This window comes from Motacilla alba, chromosome 26 (genome assembly GCF_015832195.1).
Source record: "Motacilla alba alba isolate MOTALB_02 chromosome 26, Motacilla_alba_V1.0_pri, whole genome shotgun sequence".
NCBI lineage: Eukaryota > Metazoa > Chordata > Aves > Passeriformes > Motacillidae > Motacilla > Motacilla alba.
Genome location: NC_052041.1, coordinates 3179690 through 3197472, shown reverse-complemented (window position 1 = coordinate 3197472; position 17783 = coordinate 3179690). Strand labels below are relative to the sequence as shown.

The 17783-nt window shown below is 54.1% G+C and overlaps 1 protein-coding gene across 2 annotated transcripts; it reads right to left on the bottom strand.

Annotated features, from left to right (window-relative positions):
- On the bottom strand, positions 1 to 17551 carry SLC41A1 (solute carrier family 41 member 1). 2 transcript variants are annotated; one of them, XM_038162263.1, is made up of 12 exons: positions 17418 to 17551; positions 16888 to 17036; positions 15917 to 16804; positions 12164 to 12271; positions 8252 to 8323; positions 6684 to 6828; positions 6412 to 6591; positions 5648 to 5795; positions 5486 to 5565; positions 3882 to 4016; positions 1776 to 1924; positions 1 to 427 (listed from the first exon to the last, which is right to left on the bottom strand). In XM_038162263.1, the coding sequence occupies exons 3-12, from the start codon at positions 16283 to 16285 to the stop codon at positions 242 to 244; spliced, it is 1572 nt and encodes a 523-aa protein (XP_038018191.1). In that variant the 5' UTR covers positions 16286 to 16804; positions 16888 to 17036; positions 17418 to 17551; the 3' UTR covers positions 1 to 241. The 2 variants fall into 2 exon arrangements, with proteins under 2 accessions (XP_038018191.1, XP_038018192.1); XM_038162264.1 differs by having other exon boundaries at positions 6445 to 6591; positions 15917 to 17036.
- Between the last annotated feature and the right edge of the window lie 232 nt (positions 17552 to 17783).

The window sequence follows — 17783 nt, the reverse complement described above, 5'->3', positions numbered from 1 at the left end:
TTAGTGATTGTCTCGTTACACTTTTTGTTTGTTTGTTTGTTTGTCCCTCCCAAAACTAGAGCAAAGATTTTTTTTTTTCTGTACAAACTCGGCTCGAAATATAAACCAGGTAAAATTCCCATTGAAAATAATGAGAATCCAGTATCAAAGGTGAAATCTTCCAGGGGGGTGGGCAGGAGGGGGAAGCAAAGAAACAACAAATGGAAGGAGGAGAGCTGTGGGAAGGGAGGAGCAGGGAGATTTAATCCCCAACATCAGAGTCCCGGTCACCGATGAGCCAGAGCACGTGGAAGCTGAGGGCCAGCAGCCCTGTCCCGATCAGGTCCCCCAGGGCTGTCAGGTACGGGATGGAGAAGTTGTCGGGGTCCAGGTGCCTGCCCCACATCCAGTGCACCATCCAGTCAGCGATGTAGAGCAGGATCAGCACCTGCGAGAGCCACGGCAGGCACAGCCCTGAGCCCTCAGCGCCACAGCAGCTCTGCCTGGCCCAGGGGGGCACGGCCCCGTGGGCACCGCCACCCCACGGGCACAACCACCCTGTGGGCACAACCACCACCCCACGGGCACAACCACCCTGTGGGCACAACCACCACCCCACGGGCACAACAACCACCCCACAGGAACAACCACCCCACGGGCACAACCACCCCACGGGCACAACAACCACCCTGTGGGCACAACAGCCACCCCACAGGAACAACCACCCCACAGGCACAACAACCACCCTGTGGGCACAACAACCACCCCACGGGCACAACCACCCCACGGGCACAACAACCACCCTGCGGGCACAACAACCCCAGAGGAACAACCACCCCACGGGCACAACAACCACCCCATGTGGGCACAACTATCCCATAGGAACAACAACCCTGTGGGCACAACCACCACCCTGTGGGCACAACAACCACCCCACAGGAACAACCACCCCACGGGCACAACCTCCACCCTGTGGGCACAACCTCCACCCTGTGGGCACAACAACCACCCTGTGGGCACAACAACCACCCCACGGGCACAACCACCACCCCATGGGCACAACCACCACCCCGAGGGCACAACCACCACCCCGAGGGCACAACCATCCCATAGGAACAACAACCCCACGGGCACAACAGCCACCCCGTGGGCACAACAGCCACCCCGTGGGCACAACCATCCCATGGGAACAACAACCCCGTGGGAACAACCACCCCGTGGGCACAACCACCCCGTGGGCACAACCATCCTGTGAGAACAACCACCCCACAGGAATCCCATGGCCACAATTAACCCCAGGGGTACAATTAACCCCATAGGCCACAACCCCGAGCCACAACAATCCCACGGGACAGAACAACCCCGTGGCCACAACCAAATCTGCCGTGGATCCTCTCAAGTGGATCCTCTGCCTTTGTGTGTCCCCCACAGCCCTGGGGGCTCCCCCAGCTCCAGGAAATGCCAGGGCAAAGGGCAGCACAGGGCACACACTCCCAAAATTCCACATCCTCTTTTCATCCCCAGGCCTTTTCCAATTGCCAGATCACCCCCCAGGACACATCAGGACACTTTGGCTACCAAAAGGACTTCAAAGAGACAAAAGGCAGATTATGCAGTTCCCAGGAATGGCAGGATGGAAGAACTGTGTGCACAGGTGACCACGAAGGAGCTCCTGAGGGACCCCTCTGGACAAGATCCCTTGGCAGGGACAGGGCGTCTCCATCCGAGCAGTCCCCACTGCAGGTGCCACCCGTGTCCCCTGAGCCAGCCCAGCCCCCTGAGGGCTCCCAGCTCACCTGGAGCAGCGCTGCCGTCATGTAGAACACGATGAAGATGAGGGTGAGCGTGGTGTGTCCCCCCTGCATGGAGTGGATGGTGTAGAGGAACACCAGGTGCCCGGGCACCACCAGCAGGAAGAGCACGCGGGCAGAGCGGGAGTTGACGTCTGCAAAGGGGACAGCAGGCCTGGCTCAGACCCTGGCAGTGCCCAAGACCAGCTCGGGCAGGGCTCGGGAGCAAGCTGGGCTGCTGGAAGGTGTCCTGCCCACGGCAGGGGGTGGCACTGGGTGAGATTTAAGGTCCCCTCCCACCCAAACCATTCTGTGATTCCACGGCTGCAGGCTGGCAGGGATTTTGGGGGGTCTGTGCAGGGCCAGGAGCTGCACTGGGTGATCCTGTGCGTCCCGTCTGGAACAGGGGGTTGGAAATTTGACTCGGGGTAGAGACCAATTTTGGATTTTTGGTTTAGTCTTTTAACTTGTGTACTCACAAAACAACCTACAGAGGGAGAACAAAGATGACTCAAAACTACTCAGAAAAGAATACTAAAAAGAGATGAAAAGAGGCCCCCCAATAACCCTGAGACTAAAACAAAGAGAAAAACTAAATCTGAACTGTAAACACCACATTACAGCTACAGGACTAAAAAACCTGCACAGGCCCATAGAATTCATAAAACAGTGTAATGCACATGCATGTGTCTTCTAAGCATCTGCAACAGGTCAGAAGATAAAGCAGACTCCAGAATTTTCAGGAGTGCACATGTCCTTGGGGAGCATGTGTCCAGCACTGAAACAAATCACACCAACTTTACAACTTTTACAAGTTGTGGAGTTTTTTTTCCTCTGTCCCAGATCGCAAGGCACTGTGTGTGCTCTGTCCCCACGTGTCACAGCTGGGGCAGGGACCTGCTGCTCCTTGGGCAGCTTTCTGTATCGCTTCCACAGCCAATCCTGCCTCCAGGAGACATCTGCTGCTCATGGGCCATTGATTGTTAATGATCTTCTGTTCATGGGCCATTGATTGTTAATGATCTTCTGTTCATGGGCCATTGATTGTTAATGATCTTCTGTTCATGGGCCATTGATTGTTAATGATCTTCTGTTCATGGCCAGTGAGTGTTCCTGCATGGCTGAGAAAATTCCATCATCCCATGGAGAGATGCTCCGCCCAGGGGAGGAGACAAGAATTCCTACTTGGATACAATCTGAGACTGCAAACATTCCTACCTGGATACAATCTGGGATTTCAAACATTCCTACCTGAATACAACCTGAGATTTCAAACATTCCTACCTGAATACAATCTGAGATTGCCAACATTCCAACATTCCTGCCTGGATACAATCTGAGATTGCAAACATTCCTAGCTGGATACAATCTGGGATTTCCAACATTCCTACCTGGACACAATCTGAGCTTTCAAACATTCCTACCTGGACACAATCTGAGATTTCAAGCATTCCTACTCGGATAGAATCTGACCCTGGGAACACCCCAGCAGCCTTTTCCCCCTGCATTCCCAGAGCAGCAGCTTTCTCCTCCCCTGCATTCCCAGAGGAACACCAGGCCCCTCTCCAGCAGCCCTGGAGCTTCAGAGGGAAACTCCCCCCTTGTGCAGGATCCCTGCTCCAGCAGAGCCACAGCTGGCCCTGCAGGAGGGCTGAGCCCCCATGGAATGGCACTGCTGCCACCACCCTGACCCACAGGGCTCAGCTCCTGCCCTGACTCTGGCAGGGTTGTTTTGTTTTATTGCATTGTTTATTTTATTTTTATTTTTATTTTCTTCCCTAATAAAGAGCTGTTATTCCTGCTCCCATACCTTTGCCTGAGAGCCCCTTAATTTCAAAATCATAACAATTCAGAGCAGGGGGTTTACATTTCCCATTTCAGGGGAGGCTCCTGCCTTCCTCAGCAGAACCTGGCTGTTCAAACCAAGCCATCCACAGATCCCCCTCCAGCTCAGGACACCCCACACCCACATTTCCCCCCAGCAGAGCCCTGGATGGGGCAGGGAAGCTCCAGCCTGACCCCGAGCAGGGCTGGGCCCCCTCTGCTGTGCCAAGGCTGTCCCCAGGCCCAGGGAGCCCAGCTGGCACCGAGCCCTGCCCTCCAGGGCTGTACCTGAGCTGAAGAAGGTGCTGCAGGGGCTGGGGCACTTCCGAGGGGCTGTGCCAGGGCTGTCTCCGGGCTCCCCACTCATGTGCAGGTAGGTGGAGATGCGGCTGGCCTGCACTGCCACCAGGTTGCCACCCACACCTGTGGAAGAGGTTTTACAGTGACTTCTGTGAGCCAGTTCGAGAAGAGGATGCATGGTTAGCCCTGGAAGAATTTCCCACCAAGGCTGTTGACATAGAAACCAAGAAAGAAAGGAGAAGAGAAGGGGGAAAAGGAGAAGAGAAGGGGGGAAAAGGAGAAGAGAAGGGGGGAAAAGGAGAAGAGAAGGGGGGAAAAGGAGAAGAGAAGGGGGGAAAGGAGAAGAGAAGGGGGGAAAAGGAGAAGAGAAGGGGGAAAAGGAGAGGAGAAGGGGGAAAAGGAGAAGAGAAGGGGGGAAAAGGAGAAGAGAAGGGGGGAAAAGGAGAAGAGAAGGGGGAAAAGGAGAAGAGAAGGGGGAAAAGGAGAAGAGAAGGGGGAAAGGACAAGGGGGGAAAAGGAGAAGAGAAGGGGGAAAAGGAGAAGAGAAGGGGGAAAAGAAGGAGAAGGGGGAAAAAAAGGAGAAGGGAGGGAAGGAGAATAGAAACCTGCAACTGCCTGCTCCAATGAGCACTTTATTTATCCTTCCTGACCAATGAGTAAGGTGTAAAATTAATGAGTTTTGTAAGAATGTATAAAAAGCATGCACGCTAGAATAAAACTGGGTTTGAAGCCTTCTGGAAATGGAGTGTTGCTCTGTATTGTGACCATCTCAACTACCACAGACACCTGCAGGGCACAAACTGCACTCAGGGGATGGCCCAGACACCTCCAGGAGCTCCTCTCAGGAGCCAGCAGGTCTGGAGTGCCAGGTGCTGGAATTATGTAGGACAGTCTGGTTTTGACCCCAATTCTACCTTTGCAGGATGTGAGGAGCTGGACAAAGCTGTGCCTTTTCCCCTCAGGCCCCTGAGCGGAACTGAAGCAGTTCTGTTACTGCAGCTCAGGGGGGAAGAAAAATGATGAGCCAGGCACCAAAACACACAGAGGAAGTTCACAGCTATGATTTTTCACATGAAACTGTGAAAGCCACCAGCACAGGATGCACTGGCTGAGAATTAACTCCACCTACTGCAAAAAAAAAAAAAATAAAAAAATTAAATGGTCTTTCCGGGTTCTTGAGGCAAAAAGGAAGTGAAAACTTTACACCAGAACCAATCAGATTTCCTGACTCCAAGGCAAAAACACAAATCTTTGAGTTGCCAGGTGCCACAAGGCAAATATTTTAGGAGATGGGGGTGTTCCACCAGACAGGAGGAATAAAGAAATGAAGAAGTCCCTGGAAATGTAGTTTTTCAGAAAATAGCCTCCCAGGCCTGTCACTTGAAAAAGTGGCACAGGGGCAGCCAGACCTGTGTGCCCTAAAAGAGAATGAGTGTCCTGAAATCCCAGACCATCCCAGTTTGCCAAGAGCAAAGGTGACAGGGTGGCACAGGGGAGCCAGACCTGTGTGCCCCCGTGGAGGAGGAGTGTCCTGAAGTCCCATACCATCCCAGTTTGCCAAGAGGTGCAGCCCAGGGCGGGGCAGGACTCACCATTGATGACCGGGGTGAAAACTGCCATCCCAGCAAAGTTGGGGTCCGACACCGTCCTGTCCAAAATCAGCCCCCCGACGCTGCAGGGGGAGAGGGAGAGGGGGAGGTCAGTGCTGGGGTGACCCCGGGGGGCTCCGGGGCCAGGGCCAGGGCCAGGCTCACCTGCTGATGGCCATGGCGACGATGACGGGCTCCCAGCCCGAGTAGAGCACCTCCCTGGTGGCAGAATTCCTCCTGGCAATGATGATCCAGATGGGCAGCAGCGACAGGAAGAAGGCGCACACCAAGGGGTTCACGTAGGCTTTGCTCTCTGGGCAGGGGGGACAAGGAGAAAAAGAAGCAGAAAAGTCAAGGCCACGTCCCTCAGGAGCTCCAGGAGGAGCAGGGAAAGTCCAGGCCTGGGCTCTGCAGGATGAGATGGTTCCTGTCACAGCAGAACCCTGTAAAACACTGGGATGTGTTTGCCAGCAGATCTGAGTGAGATCTCTGCAGTTCCAGCTCTCATCCCCACTGCCCACTCCTGGGCAGGGTCTCCCAGTGCTGCTTCCTTCAGCCCTGGATGAACCCGGCTGGGTCCCAGCCCCACGTCCCAGGGAAGGAAGGAGGAGGAGGAAGGAAGGAGGAAACTGGGAGACTCCAGCTGCAGCCCTGCCCCGAGGATCCCCAGCTGGAGCTGACAGCTCAGCAGATGGAACCCAAATCTGCCTTCTCCCACTGCTCCAGCCCCAGGCACGCCCCTGGAAGGGGCCAGCCCCCCCCTGAGCCCCTCACCTGGAGAGGAAGAGGGGTACAAGGCAGTGAAGGCTCCATCCCCTCCCCTACCCTGAACCAGCCCCACTGAGGGAGCTCCAGAGCAGGAACCCCACACCCCAAGGAAGATGATTCCAGAGGAAGAGGGTGAAAGGACAGGGACACACAGCACGGACCAGGCAGAGACTGAGCCTGTTGCTGCTCCTCACCCAGCTCCTTGTACAAGCCCCAGCTGATCCCTGAGAGCAGAGCCAGGGTGATGAGGTCCCCCAGGCTGGCAGCAATCGGCGTGGCCACGTTGTCAGGATTGATCCCCATCTTCCTGGAGCCAATGATCACCCCAATCATAATCATGCCTGCGGGCAGAAAGAGGCAAAAAAACACCAGGGTTAGGCCGAGGGAAGGTGGATATTTCAGGAGGAGGTGCACACAGAGGGGTGACTCTCACCCAGGACGAGGGAAGCAATGAAGGCAGTGGCCACGCTGCTGGCACACAGCAGGACAGCGTGGTCCATGCTGAAGTGCCCGTCTGGGATCCACCCGAACACCACGGCTGCAATCGAGGCCAGGAAGCCAACCACGGTGGCCTGGACCTGGAAATGGAAAGCACAGGGTCACCAAGACACCAGGACAGCGCCAGGGGTGGGGAGAGCTTGAGCACATCCAGACGGGACAACGAGGCTGGAGAACACAAACCCTGTGAGGAACCCTGAGGGAGCTGGGGGTGTTTATCCTGGAGAAAAGGAGACTCAGGGCTGCCCTCATCACTCTCACAGCTCCTGAAAGGTGCCTGTGCTCAGCTGGGGCTGGGCTCTGTCTCCAGGAGCTGACAGAACCAGAGCACACAGCCTCGAGCTGCACCGAGGCAAATACAGGCTGGAGAGCAGGGAAAAGCTTTTCACAGACAGAGTGATAAAGTTCTGGAATGTTCTGCCCGGGGAGGTGGTGCAGCCACCATCCCTGGGGGTGTTTAACAAAGCCTGGATGTGGCTCTGGGTGCCAGGGCTGAGCTGAGGTGCTGGGGCTGGGCTGCACTCGCTGATCCTGAAGGTCTCTCCCAGCCTGGTGATTCTGGGATTCTGTGAGAGGCTGCCCAGAGCAGCTGTGGCTGCCTCATCCCTGGCAGTGCCATGGCCAGGCTGGAGCAGCCTGGGACAGGGAAGGTGTCAGTGCCCATGGGGATTGGATGAGCTTGCTGGAGTTCTGCATGCTGAGATTTTAAACTTTCTGTGCTGACAGACTCTGACCCCCAGGAGAGCACTGCATTCGACCCGGGGCTGTGGAGAAGCTTCCAGAACTGATTGACAGCACTGGGATTGTGGGTGTGGGGTTGGTTAGAAGAGTGCAGTGTCACAGGGTGGAAAACTTAGAGTTTGGGGTTTTAGAATACAGTAACAAATACGAAGCAAGATGGGGGTTTAGGTTGTTTTTCTTTATCTTCTTCTTTCTTCTCCATGGGTTTGGGTGGTGTTTTATAATTAGACAAATAAGTCTGCACTATGGACTTCAAGGGATCAGTGATTGGGTTGTGAAAGTGAAAATAATCTCGGTGTCAGTGCTTAATTAAACAGTTTAGCCTTAAAAGACCTTGCAACAAGAGATAGCTGGCCATGTTGTGCCTTGTTAATGAAAGGCTGCAGAACTCACTGCTGTGGGATTGTAACACAGATAAAAACAATAAACACCTGAGTCTGAACATGAACTATCCCCTCAAGCACCTTCAATCCTGACCCCAACAGACGTGGAAAAAGGAAGCCAAAAACTGGCACGAGCTTTAAGGTCCCTTCTAAGCCAAACCACTCCATGATTTCATTCCATGATTCCAAGAGGAAAACCCCACCCAGGGGGATCAGAATCCAGCGTGGCATCACCCCGTCCACCCTGCAGGGCCACAGAGGTGCCACCTGCCTCCCCATCAGGCACAAACAGCAATTCCCAGGCATTTAAATTAAACCTCCCACACCTGCCACAGCTGGGCTTGCCCCAGCTGCCAATATTCCCCTTCCCTCTGCTCACCTGTATCAGAGCCATGTTCCCTGTAATCATCTTCCAGAGCTCTTTGGGCGTATCCATTTGGCCAATATTAGCCTGTCAGAGGAAATCAGACACCATGACATGTTGCTTTGATTTTTTACGTTTTTCTAAGCCTTCTGATGTTTTACATTTATGTAACGAGCTTTCTCACACACTTTCTGTAAATAACTCGTTGCTCTGCATTCTTTTATGGAAGAAGAGAAATCTGATGGACTGTTGGTTCGCCCAGTGTCATTGGAGAGGTGACACTTTCACCCTCCAACCCACTGTCACTTTTGGAAATCTATTAATGTTAAAGTCAGAAATTTAAAATTCCCTTTTTACCTTGAAAGAGCAGCGTGTCTGCGTCGTGTTCTTTCATATCCCACAGTAACAACTACAGCCTGGCAGCACTTCCCACTGCTAACACCAAACTCCTGCCTGCCAGGAGCAGGAGGGGACCTCAAACCCTCAGCTCTTACAGGAGAATAATTCAGCAGAAAAGGGAGTGAGAAGGGGAGTCATCACCAAGCAAAAATCCAAGCATTTTGGTGTCACCAACCAAAATTCTGATGGGAATGCTGCAAAATCAGCGAGGTCTCTGTGTGCCCCTGCACCACACTCTGCATGCTCTCACTCTGCCCTGGCTGCTGGGTCAGGCTGCCCCAGGGCAGGGGCAGAGCCCCAGGGCAGCCCGTGCCCCCCAGAGCAGCAGCACAGCTGGCAGCAAACCTCCTGCTCCTGGGAAACGCTGAGCAAACAGGGCTGGGGACACGTGGGGACACGGGGAGGAGCGGCAGCCCCGGCACAGGGGGCACCTGGCGCCAGGAGAGGCTGAGCAGGATGACCAGGATAAAAAATAACCCAGCGAAAATCACTGCGGGTGACACCAGCCAGGAGCAGGAGGTGGAAATCGCTTTAATTCCTGGTGTAACATCCAAAATAATCACTGCAGAGCATGAATTCTGCTCCTCCCTGCCACCTCCAGGGCCTTTATGGGAAGAATGGGTAAATTTACACCCAATTTGCAGCATTAGAAGCTGATGAACTCAGGAAACAAGGGAGAGGCTCAAACACTGGAGTGGGAAACGCACGTGGGGGTGCATTTTGAAGGAATGCATTTTGAATTTTGAAGGAGTTAGAGATGGGACCTCTGAGTCTTTCAGGTGATGGGGTTTATTTTCCTTATCCTCTACACAGACAGGAAGGGTGAGTTCAGCTCACATCCTCACTGCATGGCTCAAAAGGTCTCAAGACTGCTAGTTACAAGACTTTTTAAAGATTTATTGACCAATAAAACACTGCCAACAAGGATATTTATGTTTTTGACCCAATCTTTAAATACTTCACCTTATGGACTCATGCTACAGCGTAAGCTTTCTTAGCTCATCATGCTATGACACACAAACCTACAGCACTGCATCCTAAACCTCTTCCAACTTGTGCACAGCAGCAATCTCCTCCTCCCAAAAGAAAACAAGAAATCCAGAAATCATTGATGAATGAATCCCCCTGCTCTCCTCGCTGGATGTGCTCTACTGAAATGCTCCCGTCCCTGGGGCAAATCATTCTGGGCAGAGAGGAGGAAGAAAAGGGGGAAAACAGAAGGAAAGGGGGAAAACCAACAAAAAGTTGACTGGAGCAGCACATCCAGCAGGGGAATTCGAGCTCCACACGAAGCCTGACCTTAAAATTCCAGCCCCAGGGCAATGAGGCTGGGATTAGCATAACCTGCTGGAGTCCCTTAATCCTTTAACTAATGGGGGAGTTTTGCCTCTTAATTGAGAAAGGAATTTCTGAGGCGCCTTAAAGCAGCACTAATTAGAAACCCACAGGCTGAGAGAGCACTCCAGGCTGTGGAGAGAGCTTGGGTTCCGTGTTTGTGGGGTGGGAATGGTGAATCTGACTCCGTGCTCTCAGAAGGGAATTCATTCTTTTAATACTCTGTATTGTATTAAAGAGTGCTTTACTGAACTGTACTAAAGAATATAAAAAAGATATTTACAGAAGGTTAAAAAGATAATAATAAAAACTCGTGACTCTTTCCAGAGTCCAACACAGCTTGGCCCTGACTGGCCAAGAAGTCAAAACAATCCACACGAAAGCAACGAAACAATCACCTGCTAGATAAACTCCAAACACATTCTAAAGCAGCGAAACACAGAGAAAACAATGAAATCATTATTGTTTTCCTTTTTCTCTGAAGAGATTCTTTGGAATCCCTTCCAAAGAGATTTTTTTGGAAAATAGGAATGCAACACTTGGGACCCACCCCGGGGAGCCCCGGGCAGGGAGGAGCCCCCAACACACCTGGGACCAGAGATGCTGCTGTGCCACCAGGCACGGGGAGGCTCTTGGATGCTCCTGGAGGTGTTCACAGCCTTCACGAGCCCTGATTCCAGCATTTTACGGAGGCAAGGCAGAGGCCAAAGCTGCTGGGGGTCAGCTTGGGGACAGGACCTGCACTGGTGTCCCCGTGTCCCTCCTGCAGCCACCAGGGCAGATGGGGCCAAGTTCTGCATTCCTGGCTTGCCACAGTCTGGTTCCTCTGCCCAAGCCACCCCAAAGCTGCTCCTGCCAGCCCCAGGAGGGGACACCAAGTGTGCCCCTGTCCCAGGCACTCCCCCTGAGCAGCCCGTGGCCAGGGCCAGGAGGGGCAGGTCCCTGTGGCCAGGACAGCAGGGATCCAAGGATCCCAGCGATGGAGGGGGACTCGAACAAAGGGAATTGTTTGTTTGTTTGTCTCCCAGAGAGAAGGGACAAACAAAGCTCAGCCTCTGTCCCTGCAGGCTGGCCCTGGAGGAGAGGGGAGGAGAGAAGAGGAGAGGAGAGAGGAGAAGGGAGAGGAGAGGAGAGGAGAGGAGAGGAGAGGAGAGGAGAGGAGAGGAGAGGAGAGGAGAGGAGAGGAGAGGAGAGGAGAGGAGAGGAGAGGAGAAGGCAGAGGAGAAGGCAGAGGAGAAGGCAGAGGAGAAGGCAGAGGAGAAGGCAGAGGAGAAGGCAGAGGAGAAGGCAGAGGAGAAGGCAGAGGAGAAGGCAGAGGAGAAGGCAGAGGAGAAGGCAGAGGAGAAGGCAGAGGAGAAGGCAGAGGAGAAGGCAGAGGAGAAGGCAGAGGAGAAGGCAGAGGAGAAGGCAGAGGAGCTGCCAGAGATGCAGAGAGAGCCCTGTGCAGCTCTGCTGTGCCTTCTCCTGCAGCAAGGGCCAGGCTCAGAGGAAGGGAATGAGCCCAGCAGAATTGGGTTATGGGATTTGGCAGCCCCACACCAATAATTGTCACAATTGGGTATCGGCCACTCCTTGGCTGGCACTGGCACACCCCCCAGACAGGTCACAAAGGGTTTGTCTGGGCTCCCTTGGTTAAACACACGGTGTTGGAGCCTGTTGGCTTGGCTAAAGCGACCCCAACACTGATTTTTGGTTGATCTACAGGCACATCTGCACGGCAAGAGGAAGTAAATAAAACTAACAAGTGCTGACAGATCATCTGATTCAAGCCCAGATTTGATTCGATTCAAGCCCACATTTGATTCGATTCACCTCCCTGGCCAGAGTGAATTCCAGCAGGACAAAGCCCAGCTGTGAGCTCCATCCCCCTGCCAGCTCCCCAGCTGTCCCCCCTGCTGCCCTGGCTCCTGCCAGCCTGCTCTGGTGACACTCCAGTGACACTCCAGTGACACTCCTGGGGGAACAGCTGGATCCCAGCCAGCTGCCAGCCCCAGCACAGACCTGAGCTGGCAGCAAAGCTCCAGGACCATTAACCCTTCAAAGCCCATCAGCCAGCAGGGTGCAAACACCTTCCCAGCAGCTGAACCCCAGGCTCTGGTGCCTGGCGTCACTCACCCAGGGAAATTTGGGAGTTTTACCTGCCCAGCCACCCCCCAACACACACAACCCATCCCAAAGCTCCTGGGCACTCACAGCTGTGGACAGGCGAGATGCCAGGGTCATCTCCAGGTTCCCCTTCAGGCCCAGCAGAGCAGGAACCAAGATGAACACCTCAGTGACGTGTTTGAAGACGTCCCAGTGCTGCAAAATTAAAGCACATCCAATAAACCAGCAGATCTCACCAAAACACAGTGAATAAAACCAGATCTCACCAAAACACAGTGAATAAAACCAGATCTCACCAAAACACAGTGAATAAAACCAGATCTCACCACAGCACATCCAATGAACCAGCAGATCTCACCAAAACACAGTGAATAAAACCAGCAGATCTCACCACAGCACATCCAATAGACCAGCAAATCTCACCACAACACACTGAATAAATCCAGATCTCACTGAAGCACATCCAATAAAACCAGCAGATCTCACCAAAGCACACTGAATAAATCCAGCAGATCTCACCACAGCACATCCACTGGCCCAGCAGATCCATATATATATGTAATAATTATATAGTCTACAAATATAATATATATATTTGCAAGACACAGCAAAGGCTCGTAGCCTTTATTTTATAAAATATAATAATAATAACAATAACAACAACAACAACAATAATAATAATTTGGTCTTAATAATAATAATAATAATAATAATAATAATAATAATAATAATAATAATAATAATAATTTGTTTTTGATCCAAAACCCAGCCCCCTGAGGGCACCTTTCCCTGCTCCCTGAGCTAACTCAGGCATTCCCAACTCCTCTGCCCCTCCAGCTGCCCTGGGTGAGGGACAGAGGCAGCCACAGCTATTTAGGGAAAAACCCAAAGAACAATCCCAGGGTAAGCAGCCTTACAGGGGAGCACTGAGAGCACAAAACCACTCCCCTGGGAGCCACCCAAACCTCACTGCCCTGCTTTTATTGCTGGGCCCACATTATTTTCATATACTTTATATTAAAAACAAAGTTAAATATTTTAAATAAATATTAAATATTAATAAAATTATTTATTAAATTATTAAATAATATTAATAGAAATTAAGTATTTTGAATAAATTATTTATTTTTTTTATTGCTGTGCCCAAAATCTCTGCTGGTCCCCGCCCTGCCAGGAGGACCCAGAGCTCAGCAATGGCAGCTGGGGACAGGCTGGATGTCCCCTGCAGCTTTCTGCCTGCAAACGTCACCTGTGCAAATATCTACAGAAATTTATATATGTATTTATATATATATATATATATATATATACACAATATTTTATATATATATAGTTAATATTATTAAAATATATATATTATATATAAATATATAAAATATATATATATAATATATACATAAATATATATAAATATATAAAATATATGAACATATATAAAAATATAAAATATATAAAAATATATAAGTATATATATATAAATATATATAAATATATAGAGATATATAAATATAAAACAAAAAAATATAATCTTAGCTCTAGGGGCTGCTCCCGGAGAAAGGAAGAAAAGGCACCTTTGGGGAAGGAAAATGAGATTTCTGCAGAGCTCAGCAGCTTGCTGGCCGCAAGGAGCAGGACCTGTGGGGCTCCTGCAGCTTTCTGCATGTAAATGTTATCAAACTCTGGGAGGCTGTGGGGGCTCAGCCAGAGCCAGGCTGCTGGGGGAAGTCAGGAAAAAAACGAAACTAAAAAAGCAAAAAAAAAAACAACCTAAAAAGGCAAAAAAAACCACCCCAAAAACCAAAAAAAAGGGCAAAAAAACTCCAAAAAAGCTAAAAAAAGGCAAAAAAAAAAGCCCTAAAATAAAAACTAAAAAAGGGCAACCCCTCCCAAAAACTAAAAAAGGAAAAAAAAAAAAAAAGGAAAAAAACCCAAAAGACTAGAAAAGGAAAAATGAAAAAGGCTAAAAAATAACCCCACCAAAACCAAAGGCAAAAAAACCCCAAACCTAAGAGAGGCAAAAAAAATCCCCTAAAAAAAGCAAAAAAAAAAGCCTAAAAGAGGCAAAAAAAGAACCACTGAAAAAAGGCAAAGAAAAACTCCCATCAAAACCTAGAAAAGGCAGAAAAAGAAAACCAAACCAAAAAACCCCAAACTAAAAACGGCCAAAAAAAAAAAAAAAAAAAAAAAAGGAAAGAAGAGGAAACAAGCATTTCAGTTCAGGACACGGAGGTGTTAAAATCCCCGTAACAGCTGCTCTGAGAAGCACAGAAATAGGGAAATAAATTGGTTTTAGGGAGGCAAACACAGAAGGATCCTTCAGGATCTGCCCAGGATCCCAGGCAGCGCTGGGGGGTGAGCTGGGGGTTCGGGAAGAATCATCCCCTTCCCGGGCACGGTTTAGGGCCAAGGCTGAAGGGAGCGGGAGGCGCTGGCAGCACAGGCTGTGGGACGCAGGAATTACAAAGTTTTCTTCCTAAATCCTTTCTTCCAGGGAGGATCAGCAAGCAGGGCAGCAGGAGACAGGGCCCGGCCTGGCCGCAAAGGCTGAGCCTGCTCCAGGAAAAACTCAGCTGGGGCTGAAATCACTCCGGGGAACTTCCACAAGAGCCAGGCAGGGACCGTGTGAGGGGAAAACATGCTTGAAATGTCCTTATTTTTCAGAGAACGATTCCAGTAAAGCTCCCCCGGGTTGGTTTCCCGCGTCCAGCCTTTCCTGTTGGCGGTGGCTTCCCAGCTGTCGCGGCAGGTCCCACCAAGAGAGGCCACAGGCATGAGCAGAGCCCAAAGGCACGCGGGGAACCGCTGATCTGGGCAGCTCAGCACCCACAAACCCCAAAAAAAAAACCCTCTGCCTTCCTGGCACCGCGCTGGGCTGCTCCAGCTGCCAGCGCTGACACCGGAGCCTCTCCCTGTCCACATCAGCAGCGCTTGTTTACTCAGCCCAGCACACCCAGCTCGCCCACAGCTCCCGAAGGGCCCGAGTGGCCGTGTCCCCATCCCAGAGCCCACTTCTGTGCCCCGAGGATGGGAGGCTGTGCACAGCTCCCGAAGGGCCCGAGTGGCCATGTCCCCATCCCAGAGCCCGCTCCTGTCCCCTGGGCACGGGAGGCTGTGCCCAGCCTGGCGCTCGGGGCATGGCAGGAGCCGCCAGGCGCGCTTGGGGAAGGCGGTGGGGAGCAGCACAGGAGCCTCGAGGCAGCGTTCCCGCATGGAAACACAGCCAGGCTGGCACATTCCCACAGGGAACACCGCGGTTTTCACCCAGGGGCAACTGCCAGCTGCCTGCTGGCCTTTCCTGCAAGTCACCTCCACAGCCCTCCTGTCATCCAGAGCACCAGGAAGAGCTGCAGGAAGCAATGGAAGGAGCCACACGGGAACATCAACCTGCCTGGCACCAGCCTGGGCCAGCACAGCAAGCACCTGGGGTGGCAAAGGGACGAGAGGAGCCAGTCCCCGGGGCTGGGGGGTCACCAGGCAGCAGCAGGGAAGGGATTTGTCCCCAGCTGTCTCAGTTCCCTGGCTGTGCCCTCTCCTCCCTCCATTCCTCACACCTCTCCCATGTCCTTAAATTAACTGAGCTTTATAGAGCCATGGCTGGCACAGGGTGCTGGAGGGTTCCCCATCTCCCATCTCCCATCTCCCCCTCCCCTCCCAGCACACCAGGGGAAAACTGCTTCCCCCCTCCCTGCTGCTGAAGCAGCCCTGGCATTACCACACTGCCAGAACATTCTAAACCATAACATGCACACACATGGCACACACATCCACAACACATACAGCGTGACAGCACTGCTGCCCCCAGCCCTGCCCCGCAGCGGGCCGGGGCAGCACCAGCCCTACCTGCACGATGTCCAGCACCATCCCCGCAGCGACCGTGCCAAAGCCTGCCAGCAGGAAGGGGAACAGCACCTGCAGCCCGATGGAAAACGAGGTCTCCTTGAGGGGCGAGGGGGGCTCGGGGCCCCGCTCCGTGCTGGTGTCATCGCTCTCGTTGCTCTGGCTGCCGTTTTCCAGCAGGGCATCCTCCTCCCGCACCCCCTTGGCGTTGGCACGGGACTCCAGCACCACCACCTCCACCCCGGGGCCGTCGGGCCGCAGGAAGGGCTCGGGCCCCGCGGGCTGCCCGCAGCCCGGGCTGGCCAGGCAGTCCCCGGGCAGCACGGCCCCGTTGGCCTGGGGGCTCTCCCTGTGCTCCAGCGTGGAAGTCATGCTGCGGGACACGCTCTCCCGACCCTTGGCTCGCTGGGCCTACAGCCAGCAGCTGCTCCAGGAGGGATCTTCTGCCAGCAGCTTATCCACACGGCCTCTCCAGCATCCAGGAGGGAGCTGTGCCAGCCCTGCTCGGCCGCCCGGGAGTGCGGAGCCTGCTCCTGCAGCAGAGATCCCCATCCGGGGACAGGGGCACGGAGCACGGGGACACGGCAGGAGCTGGGAAGGGCAGCAATTCCCTCTGGCTCTGCTCCTCTCCAGCACCGAGGCAGGATCCGAGCTTTCCTCCCGAGATGTCTTAGTGCATCTTCTACCAGTTTTTTTTTCCAGCAGATGTGACGGGGCAGAGGGAAAACCAGACGAAGTAAAGGATGCAGAAGCTTTAAAGGAACACTGAAGGAGAGGACTGGCTTTTAGACATGATCCCACTCAGGCTCTTCTTGCTGCCAGGGCTTTGCCACTTCCTCCAGCGGCACCGTCCCTCTGCAGAATTCCACTCTGAAGGCTCCTGCGGGCTTCCTGCCAGAACAGCCAGCGATTCCAGCAGGCTTCGAGTCTCACTGCCGCCCTCCTCCTCCTCCTCCCCCAGCAGAATTTCTCACCCAGCAGCACGAGGCGATCTCAGTTCTTGCTCAGAGGAACAGCAGCTCCCCAGCGGGGGTTACTCGCGGCGCTGGGCAGGCTGCAGGCTGCGGGCTGGCATTCGCACAGCCTGGCACCTAACGCGCTTTTCCAAGAACTCGCCCGTCACCTGAAACACACGGGAGGAAAGCCGATATTCCGGGGCGCCCCGCGGCAGCCCGCACCAGCGGCTCCATCCGTTTCCTCCAACCTTCGCCGTACCCCCACCTCTCCCCCGGCTGCTCTCCCGCACCCCCGGGCACCCTCCGCGGCTGAGCCGGGGGCTGCGGGGGCACAGCCGCCCCCGGGAAGGGGCACCCGGGACGGACCCGCAGGGCGATCCCCGCGGCCGGGGCTCCTCCCGCCTCCCGCAGCGGCGGAGCAGCCGCAGAGCCCCGCGAGCCGCCAGCTCCAGAGCGGATCCCCTCCGCGGCGGGGATGCGCGCAGCGGAGCGGAGCGGGGCTGCCGCCCGGCCGGCGGCCCCGCCGAGTGCCGGTGTGCCCACGGTACCGCCGCTCGTGTCCCCGCGGTGCCGGAACGGTGTCCCCGCGGTGCCGGTAGCGCCCGGTGCCGCTCGCTCCGCTCCCGCTGCGCACCCGCGGCTCCTCCGCCGCCCCGCGCTCTGCCCCGCCGGGCCCCGCCCCGCGCCGCCCTGACATCACCGCCGGCCAATGGCGACCGCGCCCGCCCCGCCGCGCCGCGCTCCCATTGGTCCGGCTCGCGTGGCGTCACGTCTGGCCCCGCCCCCGGCGCGGAGAGCGTCCCCGGTGCGGCAGGCCACGCCCCTTTGGCGGCGCGGGGGCGGGGCCTGTGCGTCACGCGCGGCTGAGCCCGCGCCGGGCGGGAGCGGTCCGTGTGTCTGTCCGGGCCGCCCTG

Coding starts and splice junctions, on each gene's coding strand:
- SLC41A1 (XM_038162263.1), bottom strand. CDS start 16,285: ATGACTTCCACGCTGGAGCACAGGGAGAGCCCCCAGGCCAACGGGGCC. Junction 6,592..6,683: donor CATTGCTTCCCTCGTCCTGG/GTGAGAGTCACC, acceptor TTCTGCCCGCAG/GCATGATTATGATTGGGGTG. Junction 4,017..5,485: donor TTTCACCCCGGTCATCAATG/GTGAGTCCTGCC, acceptor CCTCTTCCACAG/GTGTGGGTGGCAACCTGGTG.